The 20,991-nt window shown below is 52.5% G+C and overlaps 2 protein-coding genes across 4 annotated transcripts in view; one reads left to right on the forward strand and one right to left on the reverse strand.

Moving 5' to 3' along the window:
- DVL1 (dishevelled segment polarity protein 1) overlaps window positions 1–10,236 on the forward strand; it is a 48,184-nt gene extending 37,948 nt beyond the window's left edge. For all 3 annotated transcript variants that reach the window (XM_069078404.1, XM_069078406.1, XM_069078405.1), the window contains exons 12-15: window positions 913–1,044; window positions 3,122–3,289; window positions 4,468–4,674; window positions 7,457–10,236. In XM_069078404.1, coding sequence (XP_068934505.1) covers window positions 913–1,044; window positions 3,122–3,289; window positions 4,468–4,674; window positions 7,457–7,860 — 911 coding nt within the window. In that variant the 3' untranslated portion in view covers window positions 7,861–10,236. The remainder of the gene's footprint in view (window positions 1–912; window positions 1,045–3,121; window positions 3,290–4,467; window positions 4,675–7,456) is intronic.
- Window positions 10,237–11,911: 1,675 nt separating this feature from the next.
- Window positions 11,912–20,991, reverse strand: part of TAS1R3 (taste 1 receptor member 3) — a 10,749-nt gene continuing 1,669 nt past the window's right edge. The window contains exons 2-5 of the mRNA XM_069078407.1: window positions 19,983–20,768; window positions 17,598–17,804; window positions 15,321–15,441; window positions 11,912–13,345 (exon numbers count right to left, since the gene is read on the reverse strand). Of these exons, the coding sequence (XP_068934508.1) occupies window positions 12,384–13,345; window positions 15,321–15,441; window positions 17,598–17,804; window positions 19,983–20,768 (2,076 nt within the window). The 3' untranslated portion in view covers window positions 11,912–12,383. The remainder of the gene's footprint in view (window positions 13,346–15,320; window positions 15,442–17,597; window positions 17,805–19,982; window positions 20,769–20,991) is intronic.

Raw genomic sequence — 20,991 nt, forward strand, 5'->3', positions numbered from 1 at the left:
GTGCTTGGGTTTCCATGGAGATGCTCATGTGTTTGTTGGGGGGACCAGAGTTTAACCTCTGAGGGTCCTGCTGTCACCCTGATCCAGCTAGATCTGAAGAAGTCAGGGTGGAGACAGAGACCAAGAGGTTCGGGATGTGCAGGAATAAGGGGACCTGGAACAGGATTGGGGAGCCTGCGGCCTCATGTGGCTGCATGTGGCCATTTAGGTCCTCAAGTGTGCCCCCTTTGAGGACCTAGAGGATCACATGTGGCCTTGATGCTACAGGTTCCCCACCCTTGGCCTAGAGGGTGCAGGGCAGAGGGACTCCCCCTTCCCTGCTTTCCCCCCACTAACAGGACTAACCTGACCAAAGCTAACTCGTGGAGGGGAGTGGGCCTGAAGCCCAGGGGCCCCAGAGATCCTGGGGGTGGGGAGGGAAAGCATGTGTGGACAAGGGACTTCATCCTATTCCCTGAAGGGCCTTGGTTTAAGAAGGGGCTGGATAGGGCTGGAGCGCGTGCTCAGGGCAGGCATTCACACCCGGACTGGCCTCTGAGAATCACTCAGTGTCTACATGCATGCCTGCTGGGCTGGAGAACCTGGGTCCCAGCCCCCTGGCCCACAGTTCTCAAGGACTGAGATCCAGCTGTGCCCATCCATGGGGAAGTTCCCACCTGGCTAAGGAGGAGTGTGGGAGATCGGTTGTTCATTCATACTGGCTCAGCTCCATTTGTGAGCTGGGGGATGGGTGGGGGTGGCCATATGTTTCCAGGAAGGCCTGGAATTGGTAGTCATGACAGATGCCGGCCTGCTTGGGTCTAGCTGGTGAGGGGCCAGTGACCACCCTGGGAAGGTAGGGCAGGAAGAAGGGGCTTCCCTCCACCTGGCCCACCCAGGCTGAGGGACACAGGGGATGTGTCTCCTTTTCAGAACTCGAGGAGTCTCCTCTGACTGTGAAGAGTGACATGGGGGCCATAGTGAAAGTTATGCAGCTTCCAGACTCGGGCCTAGAGATACGGGACCGGATGTGGCTGAAAATCACCATCTCAAATGCAGTCATTGGTGAGTCAGCTCTCCCCCAGGGTCTGAGGGAAATTGGATGTGGCTGTTGGGAAGAGAAGGGGGAAAAATGCATCCCCTGCCCTGGGGGATTGGAATCCTATGAGTGAGGGGGCAGAGTGGGGAGAAATCTATTCATTCATATGAGCAACATTTATTAAGCTCCTACAAAGTAATTTCTAGGGGAGGCTCTGAATTGACTTCTTTTCTGTAGAAATGGCCCTTGAGCTAAGCTTTTAAAAAAATTTTATTTACTGTTTTATTTTTCTCCAGTCACATGTAAAAAATATTTAACATTCATTATTATTATTTTTATTATTATTTTGCTTTTTGGAGGGCAACTGGGGTTAAGTGACTTGCCCAAAGTCACACAGCTAGTTTTTGTGTTAAGTGTCTGAGGCCGGATTTGAACTCAGGTCCTCCTGACTCCAGGGCTGGTGCTCTAATCACTGTGCCACCTAGCCGTCCCTTAGCATTCATTTTTTTTTTAAGCAATCGGGGTTAAGTAACTTACTCAAGGTTACATGGCCAGTTATTTCTGGGTGTGGTGCTGAGTGTCTGAGCCCGGGATTCGATCTCCAGGTCGTCCCAACACTGGAGCCGGTGCTCTTACTCGCTGAGCCACCTGGCCGCCCCTGCCTTAGCATTCATTTTTAAAGAACTTTGAGTTCCAAATTCTCTCCCTCCCCACTCCATCTCATTGAGAAGGCAAGCAAGAGGTTCTACATGTGTAGTCATGCAAAACATATTTCCATAACACTCATGTTATGAAAGAAAATAGACCAAAAAATAAAAAACCTCAAGAAAAATAAAGAAAGTTTAAAAAAGTCTGCTTCGGTCTGTATTCAGACACCATCAGTTCTCTGGGGGTGGACAGCATCTTTCACCCTAAGTCCTTCAGAGTTGTCTTGGATCATTCTATCAGTGAGAACAGCTAAGTCATCCCCAGCTGATCATCTTACAATGTTGCTGTTACTTTGTATACAGTACGTTTCACTTTGTATCAGTTCATGTCAGTCTTTCCAGGTCTTTCTGAGAGCATCCTGCTCATCATTTCTTATAGCACCATAGTATTCCATCATAATCATATTTGAGCTGAACTTTGAAAGATATCTAGAAATTCTTTGAGGCATAGGTGAGGAGGGAGGGCAGTCTAGGCATGGGGACCAGACTGGGCAAAGGCATGGAGAAAAGAGGTAAAAGGATGAATATGGGGAATAGCAAATAGGCCACTCTAGCCAAAATATAGAGTCTATGGCAGGTGGGAAGGTGGTGGGGAGAGGGGAATCATGTGCAATTACCCTGAAAAGGGAAGCTGTAGACTTTGTGAAGGGGTTTGAAATAGCAGAGGACTTGGATTTTTAGCCTACAGGAAAAGGGAGCCCTTAGAATGAGTGCTGGTCTGCTGGTCAGAGCTGTGCTTTAGGAAAAGCCCTTTGGCCTCTCAGAACAGGTTAGAAGTGGGGAGGCCAGTTAGGAGGGGGTGGCAGTAGTCCAGGGGAGATGTGTGGAGAGTCAAAGTTGGGTGATATCTCTGCCATTGGAGTGAAGGGAATGGCTACAAGATTGTGGATATCTGAACCTAGAAGGTTGGCAGCTATGGAGTGTGTGTTCACACTTGGAGTAGAGAACAGTCAGGGCCACCCGGCATTGGGTTCTGGGCCAGTTGGGCCCTACTTTGGTGTAGAGAGCACCACACTTACAGGCAAGAAACCTGGGTCTGATTTCTAGCTCTGACGCTTGTGGTACAGCCCTGAGAAAGTCCCCCTCCTTTTCTGTGCCTCAGTTTTCCCATCTGTAAAATGGGGATAATAACAATTTACCACTTTCATCATGGGTCCAAGGGATGGGGTTGTGAAAGAGTGCTTTGAAAATCTTGACGAGCTGTAGAAATGGGAACTATTTTTATTATTATCATTGTTGTTATTATTAATATCTGGCCAACCATCTGGCTGGTCTCTCTGCTGCCCCTTGGTGAGAGCTGGCCCTGTACTGGATGGGGTGTGGCCTTGGGCTGTGGATGGCAGGAGTCTGGGAGAAGGTCCCTGACGATGCCCCCCACCCCACTTCCCTCTTCTAGGGGCAGACGTGGTAGACTGGCTTTATACACACGTGGAGGGCTTCAAAGACCGGCGGGAGGCCCGCAAGTATGCCAGCAGCATGCTGAAACATGGCTACCTGAGGCATACCGTGAATAAGATCACTTTCTCTGAGCAGTGTTATTATGTCTTCGGGGACCTGTGCAGTAGTAAGGATGGGCCAGGGCACAGGGAGGGTGAGGGTGGGTGGGGCGGGGTTGGAAGAAACCATGGGTAATGAGAAGTGCACAGGAAGATCTGAATCTGGCCTTAGAGACTTCCTAACTGGGGGACCCTTGGTGAGGCTCAAGTAACCTCTTTCTGCCTCAGTTTCCCCATTTGTCGAACAGAGTGCTGGACCTGGAGTAAGGAAGACCTGAATTCAAATGTGTCCTCAGACACTTGCTTGCTGTGTAACCATGGGCAGGTTATGTAACCTCCACCTGCCTTAGGCGGCTGGCTCATCCCTAAAATAGATAATTTACAACACCTTGCTCCTAGGGTAGTTGTGAGGATCAAATGAAATATTTGTAAAGTGCTTTGTAACTTAAAGCGCTGTGTAAATGCTAGCTATAATAAGAATCATATTGTTGTTTTATTATTACTCTTATTAATTACCATTATTACTGGGGAGATATGACCTTTTGGTCTTTTCTCAGAAGGCCCCTGGGGCTCAGGAGACGTGGGCCCTGGGGTGACCTGTTCTTGAGTTCTGATGGGAGCAGAAATTGGAATCCTTGAGAGGCTCTGGTCAGAGCCACCTGCCATGAAATGTAGGGCTGGCCAGCCCTTAGTGGTTGGCAGAAAAGGAGACAGAGGCCTGGGTGGGCCCGAGTGGCCCCTGGTCACAGGGCAGGTAGGAGAGCAGCAGTCTAGAACCCATCGGAGAGCTCCTTTGTCTCTTCTGCTCCAGGTGAGGAATGAGACCTGAGGGATTCCAGGTGTGGGGAAGAAAGAATTGTATATAGTGTGTGTGTGTGGGGGGGTAAGCCCCACATGAGCTACAGATCCAGGAAACCCTGGTTTCTTTCCTGTCTTATTGGGGTTGCTGCCAGCCAAGTTAGGCTAGGAGGAGGAGCTGTCCTCACTCTGTCCTCCCATAGTCAGCCAGCCAGTAAGCACTTATTAAGCACCAACTGTATACCAGACTGAGGCTGTACTGTACTGAGACTGTACTGAGCCCTGAGGCTACACAGAAGGGCAAAAAACCATCTCCTGCCCTCATGGAGCTTCCAGTCTAGTGGGGAGACAGCACGCAAACAGCTGTGGGCCCCAAAACCCTAGCTAGTGGGAGAGGGCCATGATGTCAGACACCTTCTCCTCCTCTCCATTTGCTTCCTTTCCCCAGATCTGGCGGCACTTAACCTCAACAATGGATCTGGTGGAGCCTCGGACCAGGACACGCTGGCGCCGCTCCCCCACCCAGCGGCCCCATGGCCCGTGGGGCAGGGGTATTCCTACCCCTACCCTGTGCCTCCCCCGGGCTTCCCACCTGCCTATCAGGACCCAGGCTTCAGCTATGGGAGTGGGAGTGCAGGAAGCCAGCAGAGCGAAGGTGAGGCCCCCAGGGCCCAGCGCACAGCACCCCGCGCCTTCCCAGGCTCCCCCAGGCCCTGGCCATCAGCTTCTCCCTCCTGTTTCTGCTGCTGTCCTGCGCCTCCTTCCCATGCGCTCCCTAAAGGCTGGGCTTCCCCGGCTGACTGTCAGCGGGGACGCTTCCCTGCCCGCGACACCCCTTCCCCCCCTTCTGATGTAGCCCCTGGAGCTGGCTGACACTGGGGCAGAGGGACAGTGTCCAGGGCTGACCTAGACTGGGCATACCTAGTTCAGCTGAGCAAGTATTTTCTGAGTCTTCTCTGTGTCTCGCCCCGTGCTGTGGAGATGCCAGGAGGGGCAGCATGGCCTGAGCCCTGGCCCCTGGCTCTCATTCCCTATGTCACGTGGTCCATGTATGTCAAGGGCCCAGTGAAAACGACCATCTGGTGGGAGGAGCCTGAAGAAGGAGAGTGATGAGGGAGAAGAGAAATGGGGAGAATTCAAAACCAGACCAGGGCTGTGGGGGAAAGGTCTCCCCAGTCATCAAAGCAGGCTTCCCAAAAGAGGGGTGAGGTTCAAGCCAGGTCCTTGAAGGCAAGGGAGGGCTCAAATGGACCAAATAGGAGAGATGGCATATACAAAGCCACAGATTGGAGGTGACTGTGCTAGATGGCCATAAGGCCAGGGAGATGCTCAGTGTGCTTGGAGGGGAAGGGATGGATGGGGGAGCAAGCCCAAGTTTTCGAGTGGGAAGGGGCCTCAGAGGCTACTGAGGTAAGCCCCCTCATTTTACAGATGAGGAAATGAAACTGACGTGACGTGGTTTGCCCAGGGGTCCACAGCTAGTGAGTATCTGGGGCAAGATTTAAACCTGTGTCTTCCTGACAAGGCCAGTGCCAATGCCACCTCCCTTTGCCTCCACTGGGGCCTAGGGGGAAATCCCCATTGAGCCAGAAGACTTCAACTCTGCTCTTGGTTCTGGCTCTAGCTCCCTGTGAGACCCACAGCAGGATACTGCCCCTGTCTGGGCACCTGCTGTGCCGTGAGGCGGTTGGGCTCAGCTATCGCTACGACCCCTTTGATTTTTTCATTTGGGTAAAGGGAAGCTGCGGAAGCTATTTGTTTGGAGAGGGACCTTCAGTCCTAGGCATTTGGGAAGTAGCGGTGGTGGCCTCAGCAGGATGGGCCAGAGGGGCAGAGGCCAGAGAAGGGCAGACTAGGCGGGGGTTGGTCAGAAAGAAGGAGAAGGCCTGTATTAGGAAGATTGGTCCTGGAGCTGAGCATATTGGGAGAAGAGAAGGAGAGGGGAGGCTTGGGGATGATTCACAGATTTGGAGACTGACGGGAACATGATGGACCATGGTGGACTGATGGGGGACCATGATTAGTGGATCACAAAGTGGGCAGGTTTGGTGCGGTCTTAGAAGGTGCTCTCTAAACCAGCTGCCCCAAGGCGGAGATGTTCTTCAGACATGGGGACATCAGTCTGCTGCTTGGTAGAGAGGGGAGGGTGTCCCATGGGCCAGAATGCACCCTGCCCTCTCTGGTAGCTCTGGAGGTCATGAGCACTCTGAGGCCCTTCTGAGGGCAGTCTTGTGCTGGGGAAAAGAACATTGGCTCAGGTTATTAGAAACCCTACCTGGCCTGGAGCCATTCACTTGCACTCAATTTCCTCAGCTGTGAAATGGAGGTGTTGGAATAAGGGCCTTCCAAGGTCCCTCCCATCTCTGTGAGCCTTCAGCATGGGGCTGCACCCACAGGAGTGCCAAAGGGACTCAGATGCTTACAGATGGGTAGATACTATCTGCCTTGCATGAACAGTCGCCCAGTAATGCCAGTATGCGGTGGGGTCAATCAGGGCGGGCGCCTGAACAGAGAAGCTGTGTATGGAGCTTGGAGTGATCGGTCAGAGCAGTGGGTGGGAGGCCTCCCCAGGGGCACGGGTGCCCGTGGCCACAGTTCTGGCTCTGTCCCCTGGGCACTGGAGGGTATACAGTGCTTCCTAATGTATAACTTGGTATTATTCCCTTGTTTTGTGCTGAGCAAGCATTAGACTGAAGGACTCCTAACGGAGTGGATGCCTCTGGGGGACGGGTAAGCCTATGTATGAGATCGGCGCCATGGCATGCCCCTGAGATGCCCGTGCTGCCCCCAGGCAGAGGCACCGCAGAGAGGCAGGGCTTTGAGGGTGGTGTTCTCAGGCGTTCTCTCCCCACTCCCCCCACCAGAGCTGGCCAGGTATCCAGGGGAGCTCACCAGCTCCCTTCCCTGCCCCCACAGAAGCCCCTGAGGGCAGCACCCCTGGGCCGCAGGGCCCCTGGGCCACAGACCCTTTTGCTCCTGCTATGGGGCGGGGCTGTCCAGCTTCACAGGAAGTGGGGGGGTCGAGTTTGCCAATGGGCTGTTCCTGATGGGCACAGTGGGTGTACTGTTTCACCACCCTTTGGCAGAACTGAGAACCCCACCTCCTCACAAGGTTCTGGGAAGCCCTTACCTGGACTGGCCAAATGGAGTGTCTAGGGATGGAGGGCCTGGGGGAGGAGAGGGGAGGGTTACTGAGGTCACTAAGCCTTCTTCTGTGATCATTGTTTGGTGATGCCTTCCCTCTTCCCCACCCCCATTCTGTGCCTTTGCATGTCCCCTGTTGCCCCCCCATCCCCAATCTGCTATGGCTTCTGGGGTTGTAGTGTCTCTGCATGGCTCTTCTCCCCTGCCCTCCCATGATGGGTGCCATGGCAGCAGCTGCTGGGCACAGGACTGGCCTTGATGCACCACTCTCGCTTCCTTTTCTGTCCCTGTAGGAAGCAGGAGCAGCGGCTCGAACAGGAGCGCCAGCGAGAGCAGCCGGCGGGCACTAGGGCGGGAGAAGGAGCGCCGGACAGGGGCCGGGGGCAGCGGGGGCAGCAGTGAGTCAGAGCACACGGTGCGCAGTGCAGCGGGTAGTGGGGGCCGGCGGGAGCGCCCGCCCAGCCAGCTTAGCCGGGGCAGCAGCCCTCGGAGCCAGCTCTCCACTGGTGCCCCTGGTCTGCCCCCACTGCACCCCTTGCCCAAGGTGGGCACCAGGGTGCTGACAACGCTCAGTGGCCCCCCTGGGGGCCCACCTGTGCGTGAGCTGGCCGCAGTGCCCCCCGAGCTCACTGGCAGCCGCCAGTCCTTCCAGAAGGCCATGGGCAACCCCTGTGAATTCTTCGTGGACATCATGTAATGGGAAAAGTGCCTTCAGACTCCTCTCTCCCCCTTTGGCTTCCCATCTTTGGAGGAGGAGAATTTGAAGGCTTTGGTGAAAAAGGACAGTAATGGTGATGAGTCCCCCCCCAACTCGATCGGGGAGGGGGGAAGTGCCAAATCCGCCCCCACCTTCCTCCACCCCTTCATCAGGCTTGCTAACTAGAGTCCTTCTCAACACTCTGCACCTACAGAGGCCAGCACCCAACCCAGATCATATGAAAGCAATGCCGGTGGGGAGGGGGAGCATGAATTCTCATCGACTGCTGCTGTGATAATGACCTTGTGGTCCTGAAACGCTTACTATGGCTCCCCAGCCAGGGCTGTGGGAGGGACCCCAGGGCTGAGGACCCTGAGAGGCAGCAAATGGGATGTATCAGATGATGAAGTCAGAAATGGGGAGGAAGCCCAGCTTTGCGGCCAGCTGGAGACATGCCCCGGGGCTAATATCACCCCTCACTGGGCCTCAGTTTCTCTCATCCCTACAGTTAGGGGGTAGCTCAGAACCTTGGGCTCCCAGGGCCGAGGGTGGGGGTGGGGTTCTGTGTGCTGTCTGGGGCCCTCTGGGTAGGTGGGAGAGGGGGCAGGGCTGCTTGGGCTCTGTCCCCTACCCTAGGGCTGAGAAGTCCCCCCAGAGCACATCCTTGGAGCTTGAGAGTGCTGGAGGGGTGAGCTAGCTTGGCCCTAAGTGAGGGCTGTTTTGTATAGGAAGGTGGAGGACCTTACTGTGGTCAATTCTGCATTGTCCCCGGTTCGTCACTTTGCCTGTGGATTACCCAGGTTTCCATCCTGGTCTGATCTGGTGTGTTTGTTGGGGGTGGAGTTGGGAATTGGGAGAAGGCTTAGTTAGCCCTGTCTAACCCTGTGAAGGGCTGGCCCATGCTGGGTGCTGGGAGGGTGACCCTTAAGAAATCTGTGGTTTGTCAAGCCTCAGCTTGGCGTGGGTCATCCAGGAATGAGAAGTGTGTCCCTCCTCTCCCCCACCCCATCTGGAGAGCTCCGCCTTCTCCTGGCAGGTCTGTCCTGTCCTGAGCCTCTTCCCTCTGGGTGCTGCCAGCTCCCTTCTCACCCATGTTCTCCTGTTCCCTGTGTGTCCCAGCCAAGAAGTCAAGTGGGGCCATTCATTGGCTGGCTGCTGCAGGGTCAGTGGCAATTTGGGGGGAGGAGAGTGGTGAGGGAGTTTTAGAGTCCAATCTCCTCCCTGTTCTCCACATATGAACACATGGCTTTTGGAGTGAAAGGTAGGATTGATATCATCCCCTCCCGCCCCTCCAGTGGTTTGGGGGTGCCCTAACAGTGCTGTTTTATTTATTTATTTATTGCACCAGGCCTTGAGTGCAGGGCCCCCTCCCCTGTATCACTGACAGGGTCGAGGCGGACTGTGGCCAAACCCCCTCCTGTAGCTGGCCTGAGATTCCCCTGGATCCCCCCAGCCCAGGCCTCTAAGATGGAGAGGAGAGCCAGGTGGCAGCCAAGGTGGGCTTTGTGCACTTAGCTGGGGCCGCCATGGCGAGAGCATGGTCAGTGAAAGGGCCAAAGGCCAGAGGACAGAAGGGACTCTGCCCACGACCCACCTTCCTGTTTGCTTTGTTTGCATCTGACTGAATGAGCATGGTTTGCTTTTAAAGGACAAAATTACTCTAACCAGTGATTGGCAGAAACCCACATGAGACTGCATATGTACAATAATGGGGCAGAGGGGATGGAATAAAGGTGAAGTGTTTGAAATAATGCACACACCCTCACCCTAGGCCCTTGTCTCTGCAGTGTTCCTTCCCCTGACCCCAGCCTGTTTTCAGGTGTGTCCAGCCCTGGCCCTCTCATCTATTCTCAGGTGCACCTTTTTCCAGACCCTCACCTATTCTCAAGGTGTGTCTAACCCTGACCATTCACCTGTTTTCAGGTACACCTTCCCCAGACCCTCACCTGATCTCAGGTGCACCTTCCCCAGACCCTCACCTGGTCTCAGGTGGGCCCTGACCCTCACCTGATCTCAGGTGCACCTTCCACAGACCTTCACCTGATCTCAGGTGGGCCCTGACCCTCACCTGATCTCAGATGCACCTTCCCCAGACCCTCACCTGGTCTCAGGTGGGCCCTGACCCTCACCTGATCTCAGGTGCCCCTTCCCCAGACCCTCACCTGGTCTCAGGTGTGCCCATCCCGTGGGGCCTTGGCTCATGTGGAATGCACCGCTTCCTGTCCAGTGTCTCTCGCTTCCACAGGATTCTATTCTGTAGATATTGTATCAAAGCCTGAGTGTCTGTATAGTTAATATATAGATGCATCTGTGTAAATTCTGCTTCTGTGTAAATGCTATTTTAAACACTTTAAAAAAGCTTTTAATTTTATGTGACTCCTTGGTCTTCTGTCTTTTCTTCCTTTTCCATCAGGCTGTTTGGGGCTCAGCTCTAATCTTTCCCAGACTTGTTTCTTGGTCATTCATTTCAGTCATGTCCAACTCTTTGTGACCCCATTGGGATTTTCTTGACAAAGATCCTGGGGGGGGGGTTGCCATTTACTACTGCAGCTCATTTTACAGACGAGGAAACTGAGGCACACAGGGTGAAGTGACTTGCCCAGGGTCACACAACTAGTGTCTGAGGCTGGATTTGAACTTACATCTTCCTAACTCCAGGCCCAGTGTTCTATGCACCATGGAACCACTGGCTGTTTCCAGACTTGGATGCTTCCAAACTGCTTTCTCTTCCTGGGATTCCTTTGTACCCAGGTTGAGGAAAGCCCCTGCGTCTTAGTAGACATTTGCAGAGCCACAGAAGCCTGGAGTGCTATCCATGGTGCTGAAGGGTTCACTCTAATAGTAGCCAGCCTATCACTTGAAGGTCTACAAAGTGATTTGCAGACCTCACTTTTGACCAGGGAAAGTTGCTGTTCTATTGTCTTCTTTCCATGGTGCTCCCTTTCCTACACCTGTAGCTATATCTGCATTGGCTGGCTCCCCAATCCTGTTTTATCTTTGTGCTGTCCATGCCTCCCACATCAACCCAAATCAGGGCTAAGACTCGTGTGAGGTCAGAAACACATCTAGGGTAGGCTCTTCTCTGACCCTAGGCTTCCTGGTCATGACCTAAAGAGTTTTAGCCACCTAAGGTCCCCTCCTTCCTCTGGAGTTCCCAGTTGCCTCCCTTTCCATTCCAGGGGAGGGGGAAAAGGGTGGTAGTAGTGGTGATCGGGCTAATTCTGGAGTAGATGATCCATAATTGGCCTCTGTCTGGCTGAGGCCAATGCTAGGCTGAACCTCTATTTCCTGAGCTCTTACCTACAAATAGGGATGAGGAGAGAGAGCGCAGAGCCTGGAGCTGACCTGGGGGTGGTGATGTCAGTGTTCTTGGAGATAAAGCCACACACAGTTTTGTTAAACTGACTAGGTGGACTTCCCAGAGCTATGTGGTGGAAAGAGAGCTGAACTTAGCCACGAAGTACCTGGGTCCAAGCTGCACCTTTGTGGCTTACTGGCTATGTGGGCAGTCACAACCTCTCTGGGCTTCAGTCCAATGAGGGAGTCGGGTTAGATAATCCCTGATGACCCTTCTGGGTTTCTGGTGCCTCCAGTCTCTCCCATGCTCTGCACTGCAGCCAAACTGGATCCAACCCTGTTCTCTTGTGTCATCTCAACCTTCAGTGAAGCCTGACTTCTTTCAATACCTCCTCCCCCAATCAGCCAGAAGCAGTCCCTTCCTCTCATCAATCTTGAGCCCGTAAAAGCTGGGACTTCTTGTATCCAGTCCTATTAAATTTCTCTGTGCCCGTGTCTTGACCTTTCCCCCTCTTACTAATAGATTGTGAGCTTTCTGAGGGCAGGATAAGGGTCTCCATTTTTTATGTCTCTTAGTGCTAAGTTAGCACTTAACAGCTTGATTTGGCCCACTATCAGTGTAAGGAACAGCAGCTGACTCCTCGGGCAGGAAGAGCTCTCCCTGCAGGGAGTTGTCCAGCTTGGGGCAGTCACCTGCAGCCTGAGCTAGACTCAGTGGGTGCTGAGCCTGGCTTCCTTCTTATTAGGGATTCTTTCCTTTTTTGCAACATGGACTTCTTCTTAGAATGTACTTAAACTCACAAAACAAAATCCATAGAATTAAAAAGGAAACTAATTATATTGAAACACAGTTATAAAAATTTTTTTTAAAACCATATCATAGACCCCAGGTTAAGAATTTTTGCTTTAAAGACTGCACAGAACTTGGAGGGGAGTAGTCACTGTAGGTGGGAACTAGGGGCACTCTGGTTTCATGGGGCCAGATTTGAGGTTGTGGCATCACTGAGGTTAGGATTATGGGACCCTGTATTACTGAGGTTAGGATCACAAAGGCAGGATCATTATGGAACCATGGGGGATCTCAGTTTAGAGTCATAGCGGAGTTAGAGTCTTGCTGGGGCCACAGTCCTGGGTTCACTGAGAGTGTTACTGTGGGGTTAGGATCAAGGGGTCTTAGATAAGAATCCTTGTGGATTTAGGGTCAGCCTGAGTCCAGACCTGGGAAATCACTGGCTCCCTTTCTTTGCTGCCTTCCCTTCCTGGTCTTCTCCTCTGTCCCATGACCCCAGCTCCAGAAAGCTCTGGAAAAATTCTTGAGTGTTGAGGTGTGGCTCCCGGAGCAGCAGGTAGCACTTGGGTAGGTAGAAAGTGGCCAGGATTCCAATGGCACAGAGCAAGATGGCAGCCATCTGCATGGCCGGCTGGTAGATCTTGTTCACATTGGCAAAGAGTGGGATGAAGGAGATCCAGGTGATGAAGTACACCAGCATGGCGAAAGTGATGCCCCTGGCCAAATTGTATCGCCCAGCCTGGCTCTGCACCATGAAGGTACCGAGGAAACAGAGGAAGGCCAGTGCCACGTTGACTATGTGCACCATGACGAAGCTGAACCAGGAACGTACTCGGCAATGCACCAGGGCCTCACGGGGCAGCGTCTGCCAGTCAGTCACCATGACTTGGGGGAAAGCCAGCAGGTACCAGATGCAGACTGTCCCCTCAGCAAGCAATAGCAGAGCCACCAGTAGCCAGACCTGGGGCCCGCGTAGCCACTTGCGAAGCTGCCTTGCCTGGCCTGGGAACTCTGATGCTAGGAAGACCTCGGCCGATTTAAGGAAGAGGGTGCTGAGGCAGCCAGTGAGTGGCAGGTGGAAGAAGGGCTGCTGAACCAGGCAGCTGATCTTGCTGGGCTGGCCTGGGAACTGGAGAACACTAAGGCAGACCAGAGTCAGGCAGCCCAGACCAAAGCAGCTGAGGTTGCCTCCCAAGGCCTGCACCAGTGGGGAACCCCAGTGGTAGCAAAAGAGCACCAGAGCCGCCAGGCTCAGAATCACTGCTAACAGCAGCAGAAGAAGTAAAGCAATTACCACTGGGTCTCTCCATGCCAAGAATTTGATGGTCCGGGGAAAACATTGATTGCTGAGATCAGGAGACCACTGGTGGTATTCACAGGCAGTGCAGGACAAGTTATCTGCAAAATAGTCCAGGGGGAGGAAGGGTGTGGGGCAGGCTGGCAGGCAAGCCTCAGAGATGGATTCCCCTTACCCCACTCATTTCCTGGGCTGGGCATGTGGGTCATCTGGGGTCCTTTTCTTTCAGGCCACAGATAACTGAGAGGGGGGTACAGAGAAGGGATGGAGAGCCCAGTCCCCAGAATCTCTGTCTCTGAAACCTAGCATCATCCCCCCCCCTCCCCCAGATCTCAGCCCTGGAAGGGCTCTCTGTTGTGCAGAGAATAAGAGTGAGCTGAGACCTGGGTTCAAGGTAAATTTAAGTGTGGATTTATTGATTAAACTCATGATTGCCTGGAGTATAAACTCAAATCAGGCAGCCCCGAATTGGGGTATACACAATGTTTATAAAGCTAAAACCACAAAAACCAGTTGGGGAGGAGAACTAGCATAAGCAATGATGCACAAAAGCCAAGAATTGCCATTGGTTAGATCTATAGTTCATGGCTAATAATGCAAGGGAACGAGGATGCAACTTTCCTGGAATAAAGGAGTCTCTCCTAGAACAGGGAAGAGGGTCACTGGGTAATGGGGACAAGCTAGGGTCATGTTCTGAGTACAGGGTGGTCTCTTCTTAAGATAAGCTTGTACCATAACCCCAGGGTTGATCCTTGTACATAGTGATGATATACAGAATGCTGATTCAGGAAGTAGGGGGTTAGGGAACTACGCCTTGGGCAATATCCAAAGACTATGCCTTAAGCTGTTTCAAGCTATTACAGGGTAAAGGATAGAGACAAAGACATATAAAGGGGTTTAATGGTGGGATCCAAATCAGGTGGCATGTGATTTGGATTTGGGCACAACATCTCCAGACCTCAGTGAGATCTCCATGACATCCCCCAGGAATCCTCTGGTCTCTGCTCAAGATCCATGCGACCACTCTGGGGACAGCCTACTACAGATCTGGACAGCTCTTAATCATTAGCAGAGTTTTCCTTATACAGACAGAAGATCAGTGTGGTAAAGTAACAGAGCATTGGACTTGGAGTCAGTCATTGGACCTGGATTCAAATCCTGCCTCAACCACAGTCAACAAGTATTTCCTAAGGGCTTACTGTATGCCATAGTACATTAAACACTAAAGACACAAAAAAGGGCTCATACTCTAACGGGGGAGAAAACGTAAAACACAATCATGTACAAGAAAACCGTATATATGGATTAAATTGAGCTCATTTCCAAGGGAAGGCACTAGCATTAACAGGGGCCAGAAAAGCTATGGATTCTTCTTCTGGAAAATGAGGGAATTGGATTCAATGGTCCCCCAAGGTCCTCTGATTATAGAGGCTTGATTGTTGATGGTGCACAGTGGATAGTGTCCTGAGCTCAGGAAGGGTCAGACACTTAATAACTGCTTGCCTCAGGACAGCTGGGTGGCCCAGTAGATACAGAACTGGTCCTGGAATCAGGAGGACCTGAGTTTAAATACAGCTCAGACACTTGCTAGCAGTGTGACTCTGGGCAAGTCACTTAACCCTGATTGCCTCAAAGAAATAAAACACATTTAATAATTGCTTACTTCTTCCTTTCTTTTTTCCCCTTCTTGTGATCATATGAACTGAAATTTGTGCCTGTAACTTCTGCCCATTACTCCCACTTCTAAGCCCTTGGCAGCCCAGGCTGCAGCCAGAGGTTGTATAGGAAGGGCTTTTAATGCTCAGATGCTTCCTCGTTCTTCCCTCCTTCTTCCATTTCCCTTCCCCTCCCCAGCCACTGCCTTGCATTTAATTCCAAGGGCAGCTAACTTGGGGGGCAGCTCTGCTGGGGCCACCTCTTTGCACCAGTCTTTGATATGGTGCTATCTCTTCTCAGAAGGGGCTGCAGTGAGGGCATGAGCCGGTGCTAGGAGGGCAGAAGGGTCCGAGTCATGTTTGTGGGGAGTACCTGAGTAGGTGCCTTGTTAGGCCAAGGTGGGGCTGGATCTGGACTCACCTCTGTTCTGTCTGTAGGTTCCGGCTTTGCAGTCCAGACAGTCATAGCAGCAGGAGTGGAAACCTTTGACCCTCCTCACCTGGCCCTCCTCACATTCTCGGGAGCACCTGGACACAGGCTCCTGGGAAAGGTAGTGGGGAAAGGGGGGGAAATCACTGGACAGGCACAGCTCTGAAGCCTGGCTATTCCCAAGATCCTGGGACCCCTTCCCATTCCATGGCCATGAAGGAAGCAGCTTCATCATTGATCCGGATTGATCCGGAAGGGCTTCAGATTGCTGCTAATACTTTGGGTCTGTTCTTTAATAGTTCTGGACCTCAATCTCCACATCAGTGACATGTGAGAATTATCCTGGCACCTGCTGGCAACTTCTGGGCTACATGGGGAAGAGGGGGTGGCAAGGAAAGAGGCCCAGGAGGCATCTTTAGTACTGGGATCCCAGGTTCTCCTCTGACCCCTCCACAAATAGGTTGGTATATAATGATGACAGCTAGGGGGCACCAGAGTCATAGAGCACTGGACCTGGAGTCAGAAAGACGTATTTTCCTGAGTTCAAATGTGACCTCAGACACTTACTAGCTATGTGACCCTGGGCAAGTCACTTCACCCTGTTTACCTCAGTTTTCTCATCTGTAAAATGAGTTGGAGGACGAAATGGCAAACCATGCTAGTATCTCTGCCAAGAAAACCCTAAATGGGGTCATGGAGAGTCAGACACAACTGAAAAATGACTGAACCAAAATAATTATAACTCAGCCCATTAGTTCAATAATCATCTCTATGTAGACAACTCAGAGACTTTAAGGAAAGGGAAAAAGGAAGCAAGCATTTATTAGGCTCCCACGGTGTGCTAGGCACTGTGCTAAGCTCCACAAATATTATCTCATTTGATCCTTATGACAACGCTGGGAGGTAGGTGCTACTATGATTTCTGTTTCACAGTTGGGGAAACTGAAGTAGACAGTGGTTAAGTGACTTGCCCAGGGCCACATAGCTAGTAAATGTTTTGATGTGAGATTTGAACTCAGGTCTTCCTGACTCCAGACCCAGAGTCTTGTGCACTGTGGTGCCCCCTTGCTGCCTCTGGTACAGTGGAAAGGATGCTAGATTTGAAGGCAGAAGTTCTGGGTTCAAATCCCACATCTATCATAACCTATGTGACCTTGGACAAATCAGCTAGCCCCTCCAGGCCCCACTTTCTTCATCTGCCTAATGAGGGATTGGATTAGATGGCTTCCAGCTCTACGCCTTCCAGCCTGTGATTTACATAACCAGTCCTGCACCCTCCCCTGTCTAGGGAGGTGCCCAACCTCCACCTGGATGACCCATCAATTGGTCCATTGCCCCCAAACATCTCAAACATTCTGATTTCTATCTTTGCAGCTTGTGCACCTTGGACTCATCTTTCCCCTCACGAGCCCTATTTTCTGTCAGTTGCTAGCCACTGTGAGAGGACCAGCCTTTTCTGGATTCCTCCCCATCCCTTCTGGCTTCACACGCATGTGTGCCGGGAGTGGTACCCTCCCGTGCTTCTGGCTGGGTTTCTGGCTCCTTGTCTGCTCCATCATCCTGTGGTTCCCAGGCTGACCCAGCAGGGCCAGCTGCCTACGGAGATCTATTTCCTATTGCGCCCCTTTCCCCCATCACGTACCCCATCTCACTGCCATGTTTTTGTACAGCCTGTGCCCCATGCTTGGACCATATCATCTCCTCACCTTCAATTCCTTTGTGGCTCCTCTTTGGAACTAGCTCCTAAGTTCAGGCCTTTCCTGATCCTCTTAGCTGGTAAGTCTCTCTCCCTCCTGAAATTACTTCTGTGTTGACATGTTAGGTCTCATTAGAATGTAAACTTCCTGAGGGGCAGGTATGAATTTGTCATTTTTGTTTCCCTAGCCATAATACTTGGGGCAGTTAGGTGGCCCAGTGGATAGAGCACTGGACCGGGAGTCAGGAAGACTCATATTCCTGAATTGAAATCTGGCCTCCCTTGTTGTGTGATTCTGGGCAAGTCACTTCACCCTGTTCACCTCAGTTTTCTCTTCTGTAAAATGAGCTGGAGAAGGAAATGGCAAACCACTCTGGTATCTTTGCCAAAAAAACCCAAATGGGGTCATGAAGAGTTGGACAGGCTGAAAAATGACTGAACCAATCCTTAGTACTTGGCATGGTGCCTCAAAGAGGACTGCTTCCATTCCCACATGCACATAGGATCTTTTGCCTTCTTTCCTCCCTCTCTCCCTCCCTTCTTCCTTCCATCTGCCCACATGCTCCCCATACCTTGTTCCCTTGGCTGTGCCAGCGGATCTGGGAGCGATTGAGCTTCAGCTCCCCTTGGAAGGAGCCCACGGTAATGAACTCTGGTTGTGATTTATTGTGCCAGACCCAAAGCTTCAGGTCATAGGTCATGTCCACGTTCCCACTGCCATCGAACTGCAGGGTGAGGGAGCGGGCAGGGAAGCGCAGGTCATACATCTTGCTCACAAGCTGTAGGGAGGAGAAGGACCAAGAATGGCCAGGCCAGGTTGGGCTGAGGATGAAGGAGAAAGGCAGGGGGTGGAGGGAAAGGTGGCAACGGGATCCTGGGCAGAGGAGGGCTCCGGTCACTCCCCAGAAAAGTACTGATCAAGCACTTACTCTGGACCAGTCATTCATTAAATGAGACAAGTGCACACTCTAAGGCATCTGAGAGGGAGAAGCAAGAGGGACCCCAACAGCCTTCAGGTCCAACCCCCTCATTTTACAAAGGAAGAAACTGAGGCCCAGGGATGTGAAGCCCCAAATCCCTTAGGTAGTCAGGAGGAGAATGTGCTCAAATTTGTGAAAAGGTTGGTGGATTTGGAACTAGAGGATGTGGTTTATATTCAAATTCTGCCACCCAGAGGAATATGGTCAAGTTGTGGAGTTCTGAGACTCAGTTTCTCCATCTGTAACTTGAGAGGGTAAGACTCTTCCAGCTCAAATGTCTGCTCCTATGATACTCCTCTGATGCCTCATCACACTGAATGTTACCATGGGTTTCACAGCCTATCCCAGAAGAATGTAAACCCTGGCAGGTTTTACTATCCCAACAAGGCTTTGAGTGTCATACCCACAAGAGTCTCTATCTGCTTCCTGAGGACTGGCCTCGCTGACCATGGAGAGCCTCATCACCTGGTCTCATCTCCAAGAGGCTTACCACTTGGAGATGGACTCTTTGGCCATGGAGCCCCATGAAGAGGTGCAAAGGGGCTGTAATTTGTACTCTTGGGGGGCATGCAGACATCAAGGAGGTCCCAACTCTGCTGGCATTTTATTACCACCACTGCCATCATCATTTGTCCAATATCTCTTTTCCTTTTCTTAGCCAGACTTCTTGAAAATAACTGTCTACATCCAGTGCCTTCATTTCCTCTCTTTTTACTTACTCCTTAACCCTCTGCAGTCTTGTTCCTTTGAACAAATGAAACTGCTCTTCCCAAAGTTAGCAATGGTCTATAAAGTGTTAGTTCCAATGGTGTTTCCTCTGTCCTCTCCTTGCCTCTCTGCTGCATCTGACTCCACTCATCACCCTCTCCTGAATATTGCCTCCCTCTCTGGCATTTTTGGTCACTGCTCTTTCTGGCTTCTCCTACTAATTCTCTGACCCTTCCTCAGTCTCTTTTTCTAGCTCATCATTCATATCAGGCCCCCTAATCATGGGTGTTCCCCAGAGTTTCCTGGGCCCTCTTCTCCCTCTCTGCTCTCTCATTCGCTTTCTCCCTTGGGTTTAATGATCATCTCTGTGTAGACCACTCTGTATATCCATCCCTCATTTTTCTGCTGACTTCAGCCCCACAACACCAACTGTTTATTGGGCATTTTGAAATGGAGGTCCCATCTCAAACTCAGCATGTCCAAAGGAGAAGTCTTTATCTTTGCATTCCCCTTTGAGACCCTTTCCTTTTTTAAATTTCCCTATTTCTGTTGAGTTGGCATTGGCTTCTCACTTTGCCACACCCCTTGGATGCAGGTAGTTGTTCATTCTCACCATTTCTGTGTCCAAAGCATCTCTTTCTTCACCGCCTTTGCACGACCCCTACCTTCCTCCTGGCCCTGATCACCTCTTGGCTGGATCAGGGCGATCTTCTAATCTGACCTCTCTGTCTCTCCATCCTCTGCTCAGCTGCCAAAGCAATCTTTCTGATGTGGAGGTCAGACTGTATCACTTCCTGTCCAATAAATCCAGTGGCTCCCTATCACAGCTGGGCTCAAATATTAAATGCCCACGGGATACTCTTCATTCACTTGGCCCCCACCTACCTTCACAGCCTTATGATTACAGGGCTCCCCTTTATGCTCTGGACATTCCAGCCAAACCGGTTGCCTTTGCTGCCTCTTGGACATGACACCCATCTCTGGCCTCTGGCCCTTTGCAAAGGCTGTGCTCTATGCCTGGAGTGCCTTCCCTCCTCATCTCCACTTCCTAGACTCCTCTGTTCCCTCAGACTTCTGCAGGAAGTCTTGTTGCTCCCCACCAGCTGCTAGGGCCCCCTTCCTCCCAATGACTTTGTGTTTCTTTTGTGTACTCATGCTGTCTTCCTCAGTAGAGCATAAGCTGCTTGAGAAGACTTTAATTTCTGTCTTTCCCCATCCCCTAGCCAAAGCCGGGCACATAGGTGGTGGCTCATCACCAGCCTTCCTTACCTCCCAGGGTCGAGTGCGGTTCTGGGAGGGGCATCCGGAGGCATTGCAGCCCAGGGCGAGGTGGAGAGCATGAGCCACACTGTAGACAGCGGCATAGACAGAGAAAGTCTGGTGGTGCTGCAGACCGATCGAGACGTCCTTGTGACTGATGTCGTCGCACTGCGGGCACTGCGGCCCGACCACGTCGTCATCGGACTGGGGCGGGGCCTCTCCCAGAGTGTCACAGTAGGTCTGGTTGGCGGCCTGGCTCAGGCTTTGGGCCACGTAGTCACCAAATTCGGGCAGCGGAGAGCCCCGCACGAGGAATCCCAGGATGGTGCCCACCTCTTCGATGCCAGGCAGGCTGATGATCTGCTCGGACACCAGCCACGACTCACTGGCCACCCAGACCTTGGGCGTCACCTTGGTGACGATGCAGTATCGGAAGAGGCTGCGGGCGGCCGCCTCCGAGGAGAACAGGACCACCACCTGCACGGCGCTCTGGTTAATCTGCCGCAGGATGTACTCCACCTTGCCCAGGTCCCGGGAGTCCTGGGACTTGGGCAGCGGCAGGGTGCCCTCGTGGGCAATGCAGATGCTGCGGTTGTTGGCGAAGCTGGAGAAGAGGCTGAGGCCCTGGCGGCCGTATTCATCGTCGCTGCCCACGGCCGCCACCCAGTTCCAGCCAAAGAGGCTCAGCAGCTCCGCGATGGCCCGCAGCTGCACCCGGTCACTGGGGACTGTCCGGAAGAACGACGGGTACGACTCGCGGCTGCTCAGTCGGTCACTGCCGGCCCCGTAGCTGACCTGTAGGAGGAAAGGCTGGGCCAGGAGGGCGGCTCATGTACCCTGAGCCAGGGCCAGTTAAGAGAGTGGAGGCCCACTGGGGGATGAAGCTGCCAGGGAGGTGGGGACTCTGGTGAATGGGGATGGGGGCTCAGTGAGGGCATAGGGGCTCAACAAGGGGGGATGGGGCCTCAGTGAGGGCATAGGGGCTCAACAAGGGGGGATGGGGACTCAGTGAGGGGGG

This window comes from Petaurus breviceps, unplaced genomic scaffold (genome assembly GCF_028583685.1).
Source record: "Petaurus breviceps papuanus isolate PSGF00001 unplaced genomic scaffold, PetGlider_PUasm1.0 91041, whole genome shotgun sequence".
NCBI classification, from domain to species: domain Eukaryota; kingdom Metazoa; phylum Chordata; class Mammalia; order Diprotodontia; family Petauridae; genus Petaurus; species Petaurus breviceps.